This window comes from Acipenser ruthenus, chromosome 2, assembly GCF_902713425.1.
Source record: "Acipenser ruthenus chromosome 2, fAciRut3.2 maternal haplotype, whole genome shotgun sequence".
Taxonomy (NCBI): Eukaryota; Metazoa; Chordata; class Actinopteri; order Acipenseriformes; family Acipenseridae; genus Acipenser; species Acipenser ruthenus.
In genome coordinates this window covers 89,958,128-89,979,052 of record NC_081190.1, presented here as the reverse complement: position 1 = coordinate 89,979,052, position 20,925 = coordinate 89,958,128, and the positions used below count along the sequence as shown (strand labels likewise).

Below are 20,925 nucleotides of genomic sequence, written 5' to 3'. Positions count from 1 at the left end.
TAATATCCACCCTTACTGTGGCACCAGAGCAGGCAGATACATGACGGACTACTGATAACAAAATACTGATGATAAATTACTAAAATTAATGCGCAAAAAAATATACATTTGGTGACATTTGTTACATGACCGGTTATACGTCTAGCATATTATTAACCCTTTGCGGTCCATTTATTCAGCGCGCGTCGGGTCCTATTTATTTTCACACGCGCAATTTATTTTAGACGCGCTGTTTTAAATTTTTTTTTTTCACAGTAAAACAGGTTTAAAAGGCATTGCATATCAACAGGACACTCAGTACTACATCTCCAGCCCACCTCACCTCTTGTTCACTGTATATTTAACATATCATCCTCTTCTTCATAGTAGTTCATACCGATAAATCATCTCCTGATCACTCGTTCTATCACCAAAAACTCCTCAATAATGCAATCCAAGTCGTTATTTTATTACTATAACATCTCAAAAAAGCTCTGCAAATGTCCGTGATATTCTTTGGCGCTGGATGCAGAAGCAGCTATCTTGTTTGTTTATGGCCGTGTTATCTCTGTGGTGCCGGGGCTATCTGTATTTCTCAGATACGCCCCTTTTTTTCGTCTTCTCTCGGCTCCTATCAGTCTCACTCGGCCATTGAATGTTTTTCTCTGCTTTTTCCGGAGAAAAAACTACCAGAGATCTGTCTCTTACGTCTTTTTGATGATGTCGGACAGGGTCCGACATTGGACTGGAAAGGGAAAATAATAATGTTGGACCAGGTCTGACCACAAAGGGTTAAACATTTAACCACTCCTTTAGAGTTTGTATGTTTAAACATTTAAAATTCCCATCCCTAAACCAAGCCTCGCCCAGGACAACTGGATGCTGCTAGAGACTGGAAAATGCTGGCAGATGTTGGTCAATGGCTTGTTTTTCCACTTGAGATTGCCACCACTAACCTTCGACCAGATATTGTCTTGTGGTCGCCTTGTTCACCTGGTAGCGTTAACAGTACCATGGGAGGATGCTGTAGATGAGTCGTATGAGAGGAAGAAACTGCGGGCTACTCAACTAGCCACTGAAGTGGAACAGCGAGGATGGAGAGTCTGGGTTTACCCAGTGGAGGTGGGTTGTCGAGGATTTGTGGCACACTCTACAACCCGGTTTCTCAGAGACGTCGGATTCAGTGGCCAAGAGTTGCGTCGCACAGTGAAGAACTTATTTGAAGCAGCAGAGAGGAGCAGCAACAGGCTGTGGTTGAGACGGAAAGATTCTGGTTGGGGATCTCAAGCACAATAGAAAGAAAGAAACGCTGATGTACAGGTAAGTAAGCTGGGCTGAGTTGACTGATGTGTGTGTGTATATATACGATACATCTTGAATATTTTTATTATGTATTTTATATCGGAGCTCAGATACAGAATAAAATGCTAAACAACAGCTAGAGAGAGTCAATATTAGCACACAGCACAGCTCCACAGCGCTTGCTGTAACTAATAAAAAACAAAAACAAAAAAAACTTTCGCCTCCCCGGCCAGGATTCTGTTTCCTGTCAGTCAGCTGACAGTGGTTCTTGTAGGCAAGCTCTAAGCACAAAATATTATTAAACTGAGGTTTGCTATCCTTGTGAGGAAGTTTTCATTGAAAGAACACTGGATAGCCTGTATTTGCAAATTGCGACACGTCTGGGATTTAGGCTTCGGAAAGTTGGTAGCTTTATCCATAAATGCAACACAGCACCTCTGCATTTTGTTTGTTGAACAGGGTAGAATATATGCTATTAAAATTGAACAAACAGTCCCATGGATTAGTGATAAAAGCCAATGCCTGGTTTCAGCGCAGGGAGCTATGGCCAAAAGTTTTGCATCACCCTATCGAATTAACTCATTTTGCTTCATGAAGTCAAATGTTACATATTGAATAACATACTGCTTTGTAGTTTTTCCATAGTACTTAACGGAAAACGGACACATTGAAAAATGTGACATTTTGAAATTGAACGGGACTACTGTACTAATTATAGCTTCCTGTAGACTTTTGTGATAAAATGTTGTGGTTTTTTTGATTATTTGATATTAAATAAAATATATTTAACTAAAATTATGTTCATATAGGATTTTCATTTTTTGTTAAAGGTAGAGCTGTACAAAAAAATATTTTTGTACTGGCGCTTACTTAATATCCCATGCATCTATAGTCTTCTCATTTCCACTCCAGCCGGCGGCAGGCTAAATTGCCGTCTACTTTGCAAGATGAGCCGCCTAAAAATTATTTCAAAAAGAAAAAAAAAAAGTTTACAGTGCTCGTATGTTCCAGTGAATAATATTCAAAATGTCTGTATTTTCTTCCAGTAAATAGCATAATTTCCACATTTCATTATATATGTAAGTCAAGTAAAACATTCCTTCTCTGAGGACATTTCGTTACCAGACTTATGTTTCCATGGACACCGTGAATCGGGATGGACCAATCAGTTTCTTGTTTACAAGCGATGTTGGTGATGAAGGCCGAACTGTCAATAAAAAAAAACCCAGCGCACATACAAATATGCATAAACACATACTGTGATTATCTATGTTTAAATAGGCACGGTACTAAAGATGATTAAAGACAGAAGTTCTTTATTTTGAAGACTATCTAAATTCCCTTTTTAAGAAGTTCAAGTCAAATGGAAATGTATGTTCAAACTTATGTACAGTACGAATTTCTTCTTTCTCCTCTAATGTTGTCACACTTTCCATGTCTTCCCAAGCCATATTTTCTTTGTATATTAGGTAAGAGCAACAGTGGGGGGAGGGACAGTATTTTCACGCTAAATGTAATGCTGTAAAGTACTATTTTACTTAGGAAAGGGAATTGACGCTTGGGTATAGACGCTCTGGTGTGGCACTGTCTAATTCGTGTAAAAAAAAAAAAAAAAAAAAAAAATCAAAGCGCTGTTGTGTCCAGGCCTTTAGGCTTTAGGGTGCTTAAAGGCATGGTGCAAACAGATACACAGTATAAAAAATATAGGAATTAATGAATGGATTACTCTGCGTTTTGCTTTCACTTTGAAACGTTTTACTCCTACGCACTCACCAGCTGTATCGTTAGTTCATCGATCTGAGTGCCTCTCGTGGCGACACGTTCTGGTAAAATTGAGCTACAACAGTATTACAAATTGAAAGTCTTAAATAGTGTATACAAATCTACGTTGATAACTTTTATTGTTTCAGTGTCCAACATAAACATTAATGCGATTTCTACAGTAAGTAGTCCTACTTTAATTTAATACACATTAAAGCTAGTAAGCCGAGTACTGCAGTGTTTTGTGGCAGACTAACCACCAGCCAAAAAGGGACGCTTCAGCAGATTTCATATAGTAGTTAGAGCGAATCTCCTAAGGAAGTGCTATGTGGGTTTGTACTTCTCTGTATAAATAAAATGAATAAGAAATATCCAAAACCATTTGTGTACATAAATGTAATTTGTAGACCAAAGTGCTTTTCCGTTTCAACATTACTCTTTTCCATTTGATTATGCAGTTTCCATGTTTTTCCATTTCATATACTATAACTTGATATTTATGTACTGGACTTTTACTTTCAAGCTACGTTGTTCAAGTAAATGCCAATACATTATTTATTGTTGTTTGAATTTATTTTAATCAAGCAACAGTTAACAACATTAAATGAAAAAATAAATACAACTTGCTGTAGAACTCGATTTAATGTTTGCAGAAAATTTAACAGAAATGAACTTTTGAAAACTAAAATCAACAGTGTTCAAAATTGCGCATTCTCGGACTCGTAGTTAATTAGAAACGGCTTCATGGGGAAGTATGTCTACTCAATCTTGGAAGACAAAAACCTAAGGACTGGTGGTTCTATGAATATTTTTAGAAACTTGTTTGTTTTTTTGAGGGGGTTCTTTTGTAAAAAATATCAAAAGAAAAAATGGAATACATGAAAAAATAGAAAACACACAGCTTATGGCTTACCTTTTTTCTGTATTCAAACTTATTACCAATTAATAGTGCTTCTTATCTTCTGTCTTTTAATTTAGAAATTGCTTCATATTCTTCTCATTATTATTATTATTATTATTATTATTATTATTATTATTATTATTATTATTATTATTATTTATTTCTTAGCAGACGCCCTTATCCAGGGCGACTTACAATCACTTGGTATTTTGGTATCTATATAATGTGATGTTTGTTTGTTTGTTGTGCCCAGGTTCGGAAATAACACATAGGCAAACTAGGCATGTGTCTAGGGGAGTCCAAAACGGTTATGCAGTGTTTTTGTTTTTTTTTTTTTTTTTTTTTAACATATACAGATTTGCGTCTCAACTGGAAAAAACTTCACTCGCTGACATTCAAACCGAGGCATGTGTTCCAAAATCAAGTTGTTCTCACGTGTGTTACGCAGATTTCTGTACCCCATAGAATTCTTAATCCCACATGATTCAATGCCTGTGCAGATGCAGTTTTTCAAAGCTGGACGTGGATGCGCGATATTCCTGTGCCCGAGTCCCGCTGTGTTCTCAAGCACTGCCATTGAGTTCTCCTGCAGTTTGCAACAAATATTGTAAACAAGACAAACCTAATTCTGTGGTGAAATAAAATGGCACATTAAATACCACTGATTTTCTAGATATACAGTACGTTCAGCCTCCTGCGCTGCTCAATACACGAAACCCGTGATTTTAAACTTTCTTTTTTAAAACGCATTTGCATTTTAATGCATGTAAATACTCTTCAGAAACATCAAGCGTTCACGTTTAGCGATCTTTGAAAAAATGCGACTGTGTCAGCGTGGAATCAAGAGTACAGAATTCTATAGGGTACAGAAGTCTACCATATGTAACACCTGAACTTGTATGCCAAAACATTGACGATTTCTCTGCTCTGGAAAAAAGGGTATTTTCTTTAATGAAGCAAATCAAACCCTACCCGATCAACAAAAAAAACAAGGAACCATTATTGACCATTTTGTGTGCAGTAAATTGTAACGTTTTTGACTACACAACAATGTACAGGTTTTTTTTGTGTGTTTTACTGTTTTATTTTCGTGGACTATTGTGGAGCTACCGTTAATGAACAAAAGTTTGAGCACCCTTCTATATATTACCTTTTTTCAACTTCATATGGTGTTCCTTGTTTGTTTGAACTGTTGCCTTTTTATTCAGTGAATCAGGAAAAGTCATTGTAGAGCTGTGCTGCAAGATTTAACTTGGGCTTCAGTTTTCCAGTTTTATTCTGAAATTTATTTAGCACATCCCCTACAGTTTACTTTTCTGTCGGATTAATTCAGTTCATAATTTAAAACTGAATTGTAGCTGTTGTAAAAGGGTGGAGGGCTATTTATAAAGGCTATAATGTATATAGAGGTGTGTGTGGCTGTTTGTTCAAGGGTATGGGGCCTGCAAGTGTATGCTTGCCTAGGGACCAGTGATGGGTTAATCCGGCCCAGTTTGTGCCTGAAATATAATTTCTCATTGATGTCTGATTCTGTCTTTCACCACTTTTTTCTGTGTAATAAATTATTGCAAAACCAAACAGTTTGCTTAAGTATGTGGACTTTATTTACTTTGAAATTTACTGTGTGCTAAGACAAGTCTGAGGTTTTAAAATTTGAATAAATTACTTTGTAATTACTTTTCATAGACACACTTGCTCTTTAAATATCTAAAATATTTAAAATTAAAAATTACTTTTAAACAGCACGTCTAAAACTGCGCGTGTGAAAATAAATTGGACCTGACGCACTGAATAAATGGACCACAAAGGGTTAAGGCACATATTTAGGCCCAGGATATGCAGTTTTAGACCCCTGCAATATGCTGAAATGTGTTTTTCGACAGGGGGCGTTGCACCCTACACCCGTGCTGGGAGAGGACCCCCATACCCCACTGCCTTCTACTTGGGATTTCTAGCCTCCTACTTTAAATGAAAAGACTGCATCTACCCAGATTGCTCTCCAACACAGTCTTTTACTAAAAAATCAAATTTTTTCCAATCCAGCATTTTTTCCTGTGTTTTTTGTCAATGACCATCTGGCAATTACATGTAATATCACTGGACACGCATCTCTTGATAAATGTGAACGAAGGTGTCCAACCTCACAGTAGCTTCCAAAATTACCTTGAACTGACAGCTGCTTTTCATTTGTAGACTAGTCCAGGTCTTGCAATACCTTTCACCACACATACAGTAATTACATGCTGTGTCTATCAAGTGCTCTATCCAATCAATAACACCTCCAGAATCAATCTTAAGACAATGTTCTGTGTGGGATTGATCTCCCCCTTGTCTAAGCCAATCAGCCCTGTCTGCCATCTATATGCTGGTACTGTGCTGTGCTTGTGAAAGAAGGATCTCTTAGTAAAATCAATTTGCTATTGCAGCTCTTTCATTTCTGTCTTTGTATATAGGTGTGAGGTGGGCCTCTTTTATTCTGATTTGACATAAGGTTGGTTTTAACTTTTTGACCAACAAAAAACCTCTAGAAATCCTCTAAAGCTGCATTACGAGTGACCATATTTGGCCAATGTGCAGCTGTCTGTCGATGTTGGTTTTAAGTATTTAAACTTTTAAATTTAACAAGTTAACATGTTTGAGAGGTTTGTAACCAATCTGAAAAGCCACCACAAGAATCACTTTTTATAAAGTAATTAACATGTATCTGTGTGCAAGACTGGGTATGTACAACAATTCATTGTATATGGAAACAACTTACGAAATACTGAATATTGAAATAAGCAGTTGTTGAGAACCTGCATGTCTAACTCAGTCACCCGATTTATTACCCCCTGTGGCAAAGTGGTTTGCAGTGCAGTAGAATAACGACCCAACACAGTTCAACAGTGAAAAGAAGCTTTATTGTTGCTTAAATACTAAGATTGGCTATACAGAGCAATGTGTAAAGCCCAGTCAAAAACCACAGGGTTCAGTCCCGAAATAATACTTAATAGTAACACTCACTTTAAACACATACACGATCACAATTCCAAAAATTTTTGATTTCCATTACACGAGAGTAGATGTTAAAACTTCATGCTGATTTGAACTCGGCTCTCGCCAAGATAAGCACCAACTAAGACGTAGCTTTACAGTAAACTAATGTGATCCATATGCGTCTCCATCCATTTACGTTTCCTTCCATATGATGATGTAGATATCCTTCTGTCTGGTGTTAATGGCTGAAGTGTAATGCTGGCTCCAGGGATCAGCTTATTTTGCCTCCCTGGCGCATCAGCACACACAACGGCTGCGATGCTGGCTCCGGGGATCAACCAAAGTGCGGCCTCCCCAGCGCATCAGCATGACAACCGTCTGGATTGAGCTAAGTAGGGTACATCTCTGGGGTTTTCAAGTGGGCACCTTCCATCCTCAGTGTTTCGTCGACTAGCCCACGACACCTCAAGAGGGCTCGACGGTGATTCTGGCGTCCCAGCATCACCCCCCTCCGTCCCCCACTCAACTCAGCCCAGCTTACTTACCTGTCCCCAGCCAGAATCTTTCCGTCTCAACCACAGCCAGTTGCTGCTCCTCTCTGCTGCTTCAGATAAGTTCTTCACTGTGCGACGCAACTCTTGGCCACTGAATCCGACGTCTCTGAGAAACCGGGTTGTAGAGTGTGCCACAAATCCTCGACAACCCACTTCCACTGGGTAAACCCGAACTCTCCATCCTCGCTGTTCCGCTTCAGTGGCTAGTTGAGCATACCGCAGTTTCTTCCTCTCATACGCCTCATCTACAGCGTCCTCCCATGGCACTGTTAACTCTACCAGGTGAACAAGGCGTGCTGATCCAGACCACAAGACAATATCTGGTCGAAGGTTAGTGGTGGCAATCTCAGGTGGAAAAATAAGCCGTTGACCAACATCTGCCAGCATATTCCAGTCTCTAGCAGCTTCCAGTTGTCCTGGGCGAGGATTGGTTTTAACACCTTTTCTTGGTGGTTGCTCTCCTGGGCGGAGGAATGTTGTCTTTTGTGTGTAATGTTTTGATGGAACAGGTGGCAACTTATTGGTCATGTTACGCTTGTCTTCCAATGCTAAGGCCAAACATCGCAGCACCTGGTCATGGCGCCAAGTAAACCGTCCTTGGCTAAGAGCCACCTTACATCCTGTCAAAATGTGCCTTAATGTTGCAGGTGATGAACACAAAGGACATGAGGGATCCTCTCCTACCCAGAGGTTTAGGTTCTGTGGTGATGGGAGAACATCATATGTTGACCTGATGAGGAAACTGATCCTGCTCTGTTCCATTGACCATAGGTCTTGCCAGCCAATCTTGCGTTGTTCCACACTCTCCCATCTCATCCATTCTCCCTGTTTGGCCTGGGAAATGGCCTTTATACACCTCATCCTCTCCTCCTGCTTTTGCACCTCGTTGACTACCAGCTTCCTTCTTTGAGCTGGGGCCGCCTTGTGCCATGTAGGAGGAGTTGAACTGAAACCAAGACCCCCTCTTCCATGCTGAACTTGCCCCATGATATCACCAATTCGAAGGGCAGCCTTTGCATCTTCCACAGCTTTCTTTGCCGCCCACTTTCTTCCAGTTTTCAACACAGGTGCTGCCTCCCTTACGCATTTATCGCGTGACTCTACTAATGTCATTTCCAGTCTGACCTTGGCGCACTTAAACTCCTCGGTTAGAGCAGAGACTGGTAGCTGCAGTATTCCTTTACCATAAAGTCCCACTCTGCTGAGGCAGCGTGGAACTCCCAACCATTTCCTGATGTATGAACTGATTAAAGCTTCCAGCTTCTCTACTGTTGTCAAAGAAACCTCGTACACAGTCAGTGGCCACAGCAACCTCGGCAGTAGACCAAACTGAAAGCACCAGAGTTTTAGTTTACCTGGTAGAGCGCAGCTGTCTATGCTCTTCAACCCTTCCACTGCTTGTTGTCTAACTTCTCCCACACGAACTGTGTCCTTTAGATCCCCGTCGTACCATCTCCCAAGACTCTTCACTGGCTTCTCAGACACTGTTGGTATTGCCTCACCATTAATGAAGAATGTTTTATCTACTACTTTGCCTTTAATTATAGAGATGCTCCTTGATTTAGTGGGCTTGAATTGCATTCGTGCCCATTCAATGTTATTGGTTAATTTGCCCAATAATCGATTAGTGCAGGCTACTGTTGTAGTCATGGTTGTCATGTCATCCATGTATGCTCGAATTGGTGGTAGTCGCATTCCAGAAGCCAAGCGCTCTCCTCCTACTACCCATTTTGATGCCCTAATGATTACTTCCATTGCCATGGTAAAAGCCAGTGGAGAAATGGTGCATCCTGCCATTATTCCAACCTCTAGGCATTGCCATGTAGTGCTGAATTCTGAAGTTGAAAAACTGAATTGCAAATCTCCAAAATAGGCTTTCACTAAATTTGTTATTGTCATCGGTACACTGAAAAAATCAAATGCTGCCCAAAGTAGTTCATGTGGCACTGAACCATATGCATTAGCCAAATCCAGGAATGTCACATGGAGCTCCTTCCTCTCCTTTTTAGCTGATTGAATTTGTTGCCAGATCACATTGATGTGTTCTAAGCAACCTGGGAAACCTGGAATGCCCGCTTTTTGTATTGAAGTGTCAATGAAGCAGTTCTTTAATAGGTAAGCTGACAATCTCTGAGCAATAATGCTGAAGAAAATCTTGCCTTCTACGTTTAATAGGGAAATGGGACGAAACTGACTGATGCTTGTAGAATCTTTTTCTTTAGGTATAAAGACTCCACCTGCTCGGCGCCATGCTCTTGGTACAACCTGTTTTTCCCATGCCACTTTCATCAATTTCCACAGAATTCGTAGAACTCCTGAAGCACTCTTGTACACTCTGTACGGAACTCCATTAGGCCCTGGAGATGATGAAGCCCTTGCTTTTTTCACAGCTTGCTCTATTTCTTTCCACTTAGGTGCACAGTCCTCCATTTGGTATTCTGGTGGATTGATAGGTGGGATGTCTGACGGAATTGACATAGGCTCCTGCCTTTTTGAATCTGTATGTGTTTCCTCCAAATATCTCTCCAGCTCAACCTTAGATGCTTTTAGTGTGCCATTCTTCTCACTGGTGAATAACTTCTTTACAAATTTGAATGGGTCTTTATAAAAGTTAGCTCTCGCACGCTCCTTCTTTTTGTAGCGTTTCCGTAGGCGCTCAGCTCTGCGCAATGTTGCAAGCTTATCTTTTATGACCCTTTGTAAGAGATTGAGTCCCTCCTTCTGACTTTGTTCTGCTCTTCTCCATTGGTTCCTCAGCTGTCTCCTTTCTCTAACTAAGCGTTCAATCTCCTGCTGCCGTCTAGACTTTCCAGGAATAGTTTGTACTTTTTCCTTCCTTTTTTCAACTCCAAACCTCTCACTTCCATATGCGTAGATGATGTCCCCAAATTTATCCAGCTTCTTTTCAACTGTTCCACTTAATCTTTCCAATGCAACGCAGAGATCTGTGTTTACTGTGTCCCATGCAGTTTTCTCACAAGCTCTTGGCCATTTAACTCCAGGCTTGTGCCTGTTGAGGTTCTTTTCTCTCTTATGCTGGTTTGTCTGACCGGGTTCACAAGGATCATTAGGTTCATCACTAACTGTGTCCATGCAAGTCCTCCTCACATCTATGACAGGGGTGCTGATATCCTGCGAACTGTGGTTTGCTTCCTGTCGCTGGATTTCATTCGACTGACTTGACTGACTTCGTAAGAAGTACTGATCAATGCGAGGCCCTTGTCCCTTCTCCCTCAAGCATTTCATTCTCCCTTGATGAATCTTCAAACCCCTGACCGTTGTCGCCTTGCTCCAGCCGCAGACACAAACCTGGAGTTCCATGTCTTTGTTAACTGCAGATCTTGAACTAGTCTTTTGTGAAGTACTCTCCATACTCATATCCGTTTCCGTTCCTAAGTCGTTAACCGTGTTGTCCAACGTTGAGTCATCTTCCGCCCCCGCTCTCGCAGACTCTAGGGGTATTTTTCTCTTTAATTTCTTAGAAGCCTTGGGCGGGTGTCTCCAGCATCCTGTAAACACAGAGCTGGATACTGCCGACAAGGGTAGCTAACCCTTACCAGCCCCAATGGGGTCTCTTTCCTCCTGTCAGCTGTCTCTCCAGGCTGTCACAAGGTCTTTCCCTTGTTGCCAGCTGCACTATTCACAGCAGTCACTGGACGTATCCAGATCTTCATGATTTCCATTACACGAGAGTAGATGTTAAAACTTCATGCTGATTTGAACTCGGCTCTCGCCAAGATAAGCACCAACTAAGACGTAGCTTTACAGTAAACTAATGTGATCCATATGCGTCTCCATCCATTTACGTTTCCTTCCATATGATGATGTAGATATCCTTCTGTCTGGTGTTAATGGCTGAAGTGTAATGCTGGCTCCAGGGATCAGCTTATTTTGCCTCCCTGGCGCATCAGCACACACAACGGCTGCGATGCTGGCTCCGGGGATCAACCAAAGTGCGGCCTCCCCAGCGCATCAGCATGACAACCGTCTGGATTGAGCTAAGTAGGGTACATCTCTGGGGTTTTCAAGTGGGCACCTTCCATCCTCAGTGTTTCGTCGACTAGCCCACGACACCTCAAGAGGGCTCGACGGTGATTCTGGCGTCCCAGCATCACCCCCCTCCGTCCCCCACTCAACTCAGCCCAGCTTACTTACCTGTCCCCAGCCAGAATCTTTCCGTCTCAACCACAGCCAGTTGCTGCTCCTCTCTGCTGCTTCAGATAAGTTCTTCACTGTGCGACGCAACTCTTGGCCACTGAATCCGACGTCTCTGAGAAACCGGGTTGTAGAGTGTGCCACAAATCCTCGACAACCCACTTCCACTGGGTAAACCCGAACTCTCCATCCTCGCTGTTCCGCTTCAGTGGCTAGTTGAGCATACCGCAGTTTCTTCCTCTCATACGCCTCATCTACAGCGTCCTCCCATGGCACTGTTAACTCTACCAGGTGAACAAGGCGTGCTGATCCAGACCACAAGACAATATCTGGTCGAAGGTTAGTGGTGGCAATCTCAGGTGGAAAAATAAGCCGTTGACCAACATCTGCCAGCATATTCCAGTCTCTAGCAGCTTCCAGTTGTCCTGGGCGAGGATTGGTTTTAACACCTTTTCTTGGTGGTTGCTCTCCTGGGCGGAGGAATGTTGTCTTTTGTGTGTAATGTTTTGATGGAACAGGTGGCAACTTATTGGTCATGTTACGCTTGTCTTCCAATGCTAAGGCCAAACATCGCAGCACCTGGTCATGGCGCCAAGTAAACCGTCCTTGGCTAAGAGCCACCTTACATCCTGTCAAAATGTGCCTTAATGTTGCAGGTGATGAACACAAAGGACATGAGGGATCCTCTCCTACCCAGAGGTTTAGGTTCTGTGGTGATGGGAGAACATCATATGTTGACCTGATGAGGAAACTGATCCTGCTCTGTTCCATTGACCATAGGTCTTGCCAGCCAATCTTGCGTTGTTCCACACTCTCCCATCTCATCCATTCTCCCTGTTTGGCCTGGGAAATGGCCTTTATACACCTCATCCTCTCCTCCTGCTTTTGCACCTCGTTGACTACCAGCTTCCTTCTTTGAGCTGGGGCCGCCTTGTGCCATGTAGGAGGAGTTGAACTGAAACCAAGACCCCCTCTTCCATGCTGAACTTGCCCCATGATATCACCAATTCGAAGGGCAGCCTTTGCATCTTCCACAGCTTTCTTTGCCGCCCACTTTCTTCCAGTTTTCAACACAGGTGCTGCCTCCCTTACGCATTTATCGCGTGACTCTACTAATGTCATTTCCAGTCTGACCTTGGCGCACTTAAACTCCTCGGTTAGAGCAGAGACTGGTAGCTGCAGTATTCCTTTACCATAAAGTCCCACTCTGCTGAGGCAGCGTGGAACTCCCAACCATTTCCTGATGTATGAACTGATTAAAGCTTCCAGCTTCTCTACTGTTGTCAAAGAAACCTCGTACACAGTCAGTGGCCACAGCAACCTCGGCAGTAGACCAAACTGAAAGCACCAGAGTTTTAGTTTACCTGGTAGAGCGCAGCTGTCTATGCTCTTCAACCCTTCCACTGCTTGTTGTCTAACTTCTCCCACACGAACTGTGTCCTTTAGATCCCCGTCGTACCATCTCCCAAGACTCTTCACTGGCTTCTCAGACACTGTTGGTATTGCCTCACCATTAATGAAGAATGTTTTATCTACTACTTTGCCTTTAATTATAGAGATGCTCCTTGATTTAGTGGGCTTGAATTGCATTCGTGCCCATTCAATGTTATTGGTTAATTTGCCCAATAATCGATTAGTGCAGGCTACTGTTGTAGTCATGGTTGTCATGTCATCCATGTATGCTCGAATTGGTGGTAGTCGCATTCCAGAAGCCAAGCGCTCTCCTCCTACTACCCATTTTGATGCCCTAATGATTACTTCCATTGCCATGGTAAAAGCCAGTGGAGAAATGGTGCATCCTGCCATTATTCCAACCTCTAGGCATTGCCATGTAGTGCTGAATTCTGAAGTTGAAAAACTGAATTGCAAATCTCCAAAATAGGCTTTCACTAAATTTGTTATTGTCATCGGTACACTGAAAAAATCAAATGCTGCCCAAAGTAGTTCATGTGGCACTGAACCATATGCATTAGCCAAATCCAGGAATGTCACATGGAGCTCCTTCCTCTCCTTTTTAGCTGATTGAATTTGTTGCCAGATCACATTGATGTGTTCTAAGCAACCTGGGAAACCTGGAATGCCCGCTTTTTGTATTGAAGTGATAGTGAGTGCTCCTAGTGCAAGGTGAGTGAACACAATTATGGTGACAACAGTAGTGTAGTGTAGTGTAGTCCGGGGTTTGGTGCTGGCTTTGTAGAGACAGCTCCCGGATAGTTTAGCTGTCCTAACAATGACAAACACAATAATTACTAGACTTAACAACACGAAACACTCACGGTTAGTTTTCATTTGTACTCCTTTACAGGTCCTTTTGCAACCATAACAAAGGAACAGATCGCTTCGCCACATCCCCTAATATACCCTCAGTCACGCCCCCTTTGGTAGAGAGTGCAATCTCTTTTCCTCTAATCCGCGTTTGCCACATCGCCGACCGCATTAAGGCGATGACTTCTAGTATTGTGATTCCGCCCCCTTTTTGTGGATGGCCGACTTCCAACTTTACTCTGGAATGAACTTTCAAACTATCCAGTCGGGGACAGACTGTTCCTGTTATACCGTGCCCTCACAAGTCAGGAGGGAGAGTTGTCTTGGATACACTCGCTCTCTGTCACACCCCCAGAATAAAGTTTGGTATTGTCCGTGTGTGACAGGAAGGAGAATACCATAAGTGCATTCATGTCAGACTTGTAGTAGAGTCAGAGTCATTAGAGTCAGAGTCGCTATCATTCGAATCTTGAGTCCTTGAAACAAACTCAAATCATTTGATGTTGGTTGCAAACAGTGATGGTGTGCGCTGGGAACGAGTGGAGATTAGAATCAAAGTACAGAATATTTAATGACACAGCGACTTTCTGATATGAATTGAGAAATTCTAAAAGTGTGATTTTAACTTATGATTATTCTTCTTTCATCCATTTGTTTTCAGTAAACTGAATTAAGGTGACCACTGTTCTGTTTTCAGTGCAAACAAATTATATTAAATTATACTTGAGTCCGAGTTACGAAAATGTGACTCGAGTCCTGCAAGTCTGATTCATACCAACGACTATAAATCTCCCCCTGCCCAACGGTAATTACTAGGGATGTCGGTCACAACTAGCATGTATTTATTATTTTTTTTAAATGCAGATTTACACCGTAGAAGTTGAAGGTCATGCAGATGGTTTTTAATAAAGTACCCTCTCCTCAAACAAGTTCAAACTATCACTGGTTACCTTTTAACACAACAGCAGTCCCAATAAGAGATTCATAGAGTTGCCTTTGTTTCTCTGATCTCTGGGTGGTATGTGTGTGTGTCTCTCTGTCTGTGTGTTTTAAAGCTGTTTGTTTTGTCTTGTGGTGTGCAGATCCATCGAAGATGAACGGGTCCCACTTGGCTCCGGGGAGCAGCGCTCCGGGGAAGGAGCCAGTGACCAACGGACATGGGCACGGGGAGAGTGATGGCAACCCGTTTGCGGAGTACATGTGGATGGAGAACGAGGAGGAGTACAATCGGCAGGTGAGCAGCTGATCAGACAGGGATACGCAGCAAGTATACTGGGCTGCCCTGGAGCATATCCACACATGCTGGCCCCACTGAAGCCTTTTACTGTGTGCATAACACAGGATAACCTAACCACGAGCAGCTACAAAGCTGTGTGTTTGAGGCTTCAGTGACATTGACCCCCAGAGTTAATAATAATTATTACCCTTGTCATATGGTATTCATGCAGCAATACACTTATTATAAATATTGTGTTCTGTTTTAAGCACTGTCACTGGTTAACTGAAAAATAAATCGAACAGCACTGCATTTACTGCCTGGTTTGGTTGGATTTTTTTGAATGTGCTGATATTTTCCATTTAAGATCCATGAACGCCAGTGATGCTATAATAAAATGACACGCATAGTCCCAAAATAAAACGGATCTCATTTTTTTAAAGAACAAATGTGACTGCAGGAAATAACTTGTGTAGTATTTTAAAAATGACTGAATCCAGACAGGAATAGTAGCTGGATATCTGCGTGTTATTTTATTGTTTTAATGTAAAATGCCATTCCATAGTCTCCTGCTTGTGATACTCTGCAGCTTTAGGTAAGTATTCATGTTTCAGCTAGGCTGATTCAGTGTTTGCTGCAGGACTTACAGACTGAGGGTCAATGTGGCCCCCTCTCAAAATTTTAGGAGGACTTTCTTCAGTGAGGGGGTTAATATGTTTGATTCAGAACCAACCACCATTTCTTATTTTTGTTTGTTTTAAAATATGCCAACAGAGTTTACGGACCTTTTTGTTTCTGAAGAACAAAAAATAAAACTGTAAAGCTGTAGATACAAGCAAGGTGTCCCTGCAATACTCACTGTCACTTGTGGGGAAAATATTGGGAAATGTGTCACAGTGATGCTGGTGTATCACTGAGTAGAGGATATTCATTGTACCAAATCACATTAGAACAGGGGTTTTTAATCTTTTTAAGCTGCGTACCCCTTTCCAACAAATGTAGTCCACCGCATACACCCATCTGACAGTCATAAAATGAAAACAGAAAAAAGGTCTGTACAATAACATGATACAGCAAAACACACAAGCCTTGTGATGGATACAATTATAAAAGTTACAGTTTTTTAAAAGAAAAAAAATATATATTTACTTTTGGCTAAAAATAGTCCCTCAAACAGGTTTCTAGTTGTTGGAAACATCATCATTTTATTGTAAATATTAATTAATTAAAATCAACGAAGCCTCCGTGCTAGCCTCAATCACTCAGAAATGACATAGGACTATTCCATGATCGCAAATGGCAATCATGTATTTTTATTGATAATAAAATTACAGAAAAGAAGGCAAAGAAAAGTTCACTGTCCACGCATCTCTACAGCTGACCTCATTACAAAAACATATTATTGGCATTTTTAAATTCTTGGTGATTAAAACGTACAGTACTGATACTAATTAAAAAACTATAATAAAACACTTGCCTATTATCAGTGTGATGGATGTCCCTGCTTGTTACCACACAAATCACTGATGATGGCAGGGAAAATTGGAGAGAGCTTCATATAAAAAATCACATTTTTTTTCTTGACATTTTTCATTCTTAGCCCCCAAGTAAATATTTTGGACAGTTTTCAAAACAATTGTTGCTTTATTTTTACAACACACGTTGGTGGTGTTGATATGATAAACACGTATATCTGCTTCAGGTACTCTATTTAATTACTTTCAAGGTTAAACAATGGCCTGTGTTACACAGAACACTAAAAATAAAATGTCAGACATTCAATATGTATTTCGTTGGTTTTGTGGATTTGCTATATTTTTTTTAACTTTTGAATACTGCACATAGGGATATGGTTTTGAAAATGCTACTTACCAAAACCGTGACTGCACATGAACTGTATTATATAATAATTTCCTTTATTCCGGTTCCTGTGGTGTTTTCTCAATGCAAGCTGTATTGTAGGGATATATATATAGTGCTGTATAAAATCACACACACACTATTTCATAACGTTACCGTAGGCTACTTTTTTTTTTTTTTTGTCAATGATGCGGTTTTCGTTTCGTAAATCTACGGCACACAGTATTTTTAAGAACAAATATAATAGCCTGCATTTCAAAAGTCACTGCCAAAGCCGATTACTTATTCTTCCAGAAGTAATGGTTGGGTGTGACAGGGATACAAGGTTATATTTGCGCCGGGCCATGTTAACAAGCCTGATGTTGTTGTCCAGGCTTTCCTGTGAAACTGACTGTAACCAGGGCGGGTGTGAGCGCATTCTACTGGACTGGAGAATAAAAGCACGGGAGTTTAATTATGAAAACGCAAGTGTAAACAAACAAGTAAAAAAGATTAGCCTGTCGTCAGACATGTCATGGTAATACAAAATGCAGTACTATACTGCATATTGGTATTGCGTCTGGTCTGGGAAGGGGGACACACGGGCGCGTTAATAGAATTTCAGTGGGACATTTTTTATTTCAGGGAGGCATTGGCGCAATGGCGCGGCCTAGCGTGAACACTGAGATGAAGAAATCACCCCATCATTTGCTACACTCAGTCTGAATAATGTATGTAACTTTCAGTTGTCCAATTTTTCAAGAGGGATATTTGCGCAAACAAATGCCTTTGTCAGGTCAAAATTGGAAGTCACCGTTTTTTGGTTCTTTGTAAGTAAAACCGTTGCGATACTGTCCTGGATTTCCACCTTTCTCTTTTGGTCAATACTTGAATCTAAATGCCTGTCCACAGATGATTTCTAGTAGGGATCTACAGTAACGTTTCAGGACGTACAGAAGTTACCTCCATCACTGTATAAAACTCCTGCTGGATACTGCTTTACGCGATCTGCTGCAGACACAATTTTAGCCTTTTTCGAGACATCCATTTTGTTACAGTGTGTAGTATTTTAATTTCCTGCCTACAGTGTGTAGTATTTTAATTTCCCGCCTAGATTGTAGTCACATGACATAATCACTGTATGCATGGTGAATAGTACACGCAGGCACACAGCAGAGCTTTGCAGTTTTAATTAATGTGTTTTTTTTGTATGTATGAACTACAAATAATTATTTAAGAATATTGAAAAAATCATGGTATTGGGCTAATTTCATGATTTTCGTGCAGTCCGGGAAATTGTGATTTACACAGGGCCTTATTTATAAGTAACATTGAAGCTAAAGCAGATACAATGTAATATTGGTGAGTATTATAATTTGTACATAATTAACCCCAAATTCCTGGTTTCTTTACTGATGGAGCCAAGCGTTGTCACATTAAGCCCTCTGCAGTTGCTTTCCTTGACCACAACCATCAGTGGGGGTAAATGTGCAGGAGAGCAGCGTGAAGGCTGAGTGAAAGCTGCAGAAAGCAGCGTGGTGGTGGTGTGAGCATGGTGTTGTTGGCCAAGCCTTACATTAGAAAAACGCTTGTCCAGTTGCTATGAAACTTTATTTAACACAAGTTATTGATATTTTTTCAGGATCTGGGGGTATATGGAGGTTCTTTGTTTATTTTCCACCCTCTTTTCTGCCATAGTTGCTGATATTAATCGATTTTATGTTTTTAATTTGACCGGTTGCATTTTAAACTATGCGTCTCAAAAGCTTAGATGACTTGGGTTGGGGTCAATTCCTGTTTTTTCATTTTTACTTTAGTTGATGTGGTTGAAGCAAGGTGAAAATGCATCCCTGGTAGAGGCCTGTCCTTCAAGTTTTTCCTTTTATCAGAAAGCGCATCTTAAGTAGGGCTGGGTATCGACAGTGTCTTAACGATAAGATATGTATCGCGATACGAGGGTCACGATACGATATGCATCATGATACAGTAAATTAAGCATGAAACACAAGTCACACAGTTGTCTCATTTGCTTGTGCAAGTGTTTGCAACAACACTGGTAAAGCACGTTTGGTCACATGAGCTTCATGACCTGTTTTGCTTTTGTTTCCTCTTTTTATTCTTTAAAATACATTACTTTAAAACAAAATTACAAATCAGGGCTCCAGACAAAGTTGTTCCTTTAGGAGCCAATAGCTCCTTGTTCAAATCCAGATGCTGGTGCCACTTCAGGAGCAAGTTGGTTGCTGTCATATTCAACAACTTAAGGCACTCAAGTGATACTAAAACAGTAGCCTCAGTACTTGCTTGTTTTGTGCCATATTCTGCTGAATGGTTACTCTATGCAGCTGATGACACAGTGAACTCAGCATGTTTATTTTTCTATTGTTGTGTCTGGTGTTTTGTGACGGCACTTCTAATTGTGTACAGGTTTAACATGGGAAACCAGTATGCTGCTGTGCAGCAGTCCCAGTGCTCAGTGTCAGTGAAGTCCTGATCTGACAGCATGTAACACAGACAGCTCTTATGATTACGTTACCATTTATTTTTCAAGAAAAACCAGTTTAAATTGCAGTTAGTTGGTTCTGCTGTTTACAATATTAAATACTAAATGTTTACACAACACTCAAACACGTTTGGTCACTGTCACAACTGCTGCATGAAACTAGGATTACCGTGTTCGCTGGTGTTGATACAGTACTGCACCTATCTGCGCTTACAAGCATTTGCATTCAGTTTTTTTTTTTTTTTTTTTTAATTAATATTACTACCGTATTATGCTGGTGTTAATAGTACAGCACCCATCTACAAGCATTTGCATTCAGTTGTTGTTGTTGTTGTTGTTGTTGTTGTTAATAATAATTAGTGTATTTGTTACCGTCCTTCTCACACTTGAGTTTATTAAAACCGAGAGTGCTTCGTAGCATTGGCTAACATTCTGAGGACTTTGATCAGCATATCTGTGTGTATTCTTTTTGTAAAAAAAAAAGATAGTTTTTATTTAAATTTAAAGTGTAATTGACTATTTTTCCTTTTAAACAAAGTGAATCTGCAGCATCGCATGCAACATTCAAAACACTCAGCTTGTTGTTGTTTGTTCGGTCAGCCTTGCATTTAAGGCTACGTTCCCTCTAAGACTTTCATTTAGTTAGCCACTGTGGCTAAAGCAACTTAAGTTTTTCCAGTGTGGCTGAAAAATGTTAAGCCACTTAACAATACTGTAAACAAGTTAAACAAGGCAGAAAGATGTGTATTTTATTTGAAAACACATTTATATTTAAATGCCAGACCCTACTCCACAGTGCACTATAACTCGGATTCCCATTTAATAAATGCCAAACTTAGTCCAACATGAAAAAACATCATTACAGATTTCCTAAATTCTGAATGTACTGCATAATCCTTTACGTTATTTTGACTGTGATGCGGTTTTCTTTCCACTGCAGGACAGTGTTAGGGTATGTTAATATTAATGCCTACCTGACCAACTGCAGCTCTAGTTACACAAGCTTGTACTAATGTGATTAATAATATTAGTAGGATTGTACAGCCACTACTGTGTTTAAAAAAAAAAAAAAACACACACACCTGGGCCTACTGATAATAATATTGCACCGATTCTGACATTAAAACTCAATAGTGAGACGAGTCCTTTTTAAAATAATAAATGTGTTTATTTTTTTATTAAATTGTTTCTCTTTCGAATCCACTCTGTTACTATTTCCAAAATACATTTCAATATATTTTAAAGATAGCAAACAATGAAAATCTTGTGCTCTTTTGAAGCTGTGTGTTTCTGGCTAGCCACATGGCATATTTTAGTTGTACATGGTTGGTATTCCTTGAGCTACATCTTTCGGAACGTGATGCTGATCATTTGTATATATATTTTTTTTTTATACAAGTAAGAATTTCTGTTTGGATACCATGTTTTTAAAAAAATACTTTACAAGAAGCACCGTTCGCTGACTCTTTCTAAT

At 40.6% G+C, this 20,925-nt stretch overlaps 1 protein-coding gene across 4 annotated transcripts in view; it reads left to right on the top strand.

Moving 5' to 3' along the window:
- LOC117409382 (polyadenylate-binding protein-interacting protein 2B-like) overlaps nucleotides 1–20,925 on the top strand; it is a 33,155-nt gene that overhangs the window by 9,291 nt on the left and 2,939 nt on the right. For all 4 annotated transcript variants that reach the window (XM_034015351.3, XM_034015350.3, XM_034015348.3 and 1 more), the window contains one exon: nucleotides 14,976–15,127. In XM_034015351.3, coding sequence (XP_033871242.2) covers nucleotides 14,987–15,127 — 141 coding nt within the window. In that variant the 5' untranslated portion in view covers nucleotides 14,976–14,986. The remainder of the gene's footprint in view (nucleotides 1–14,975; nucleotides 15,128–20,925) is intronic.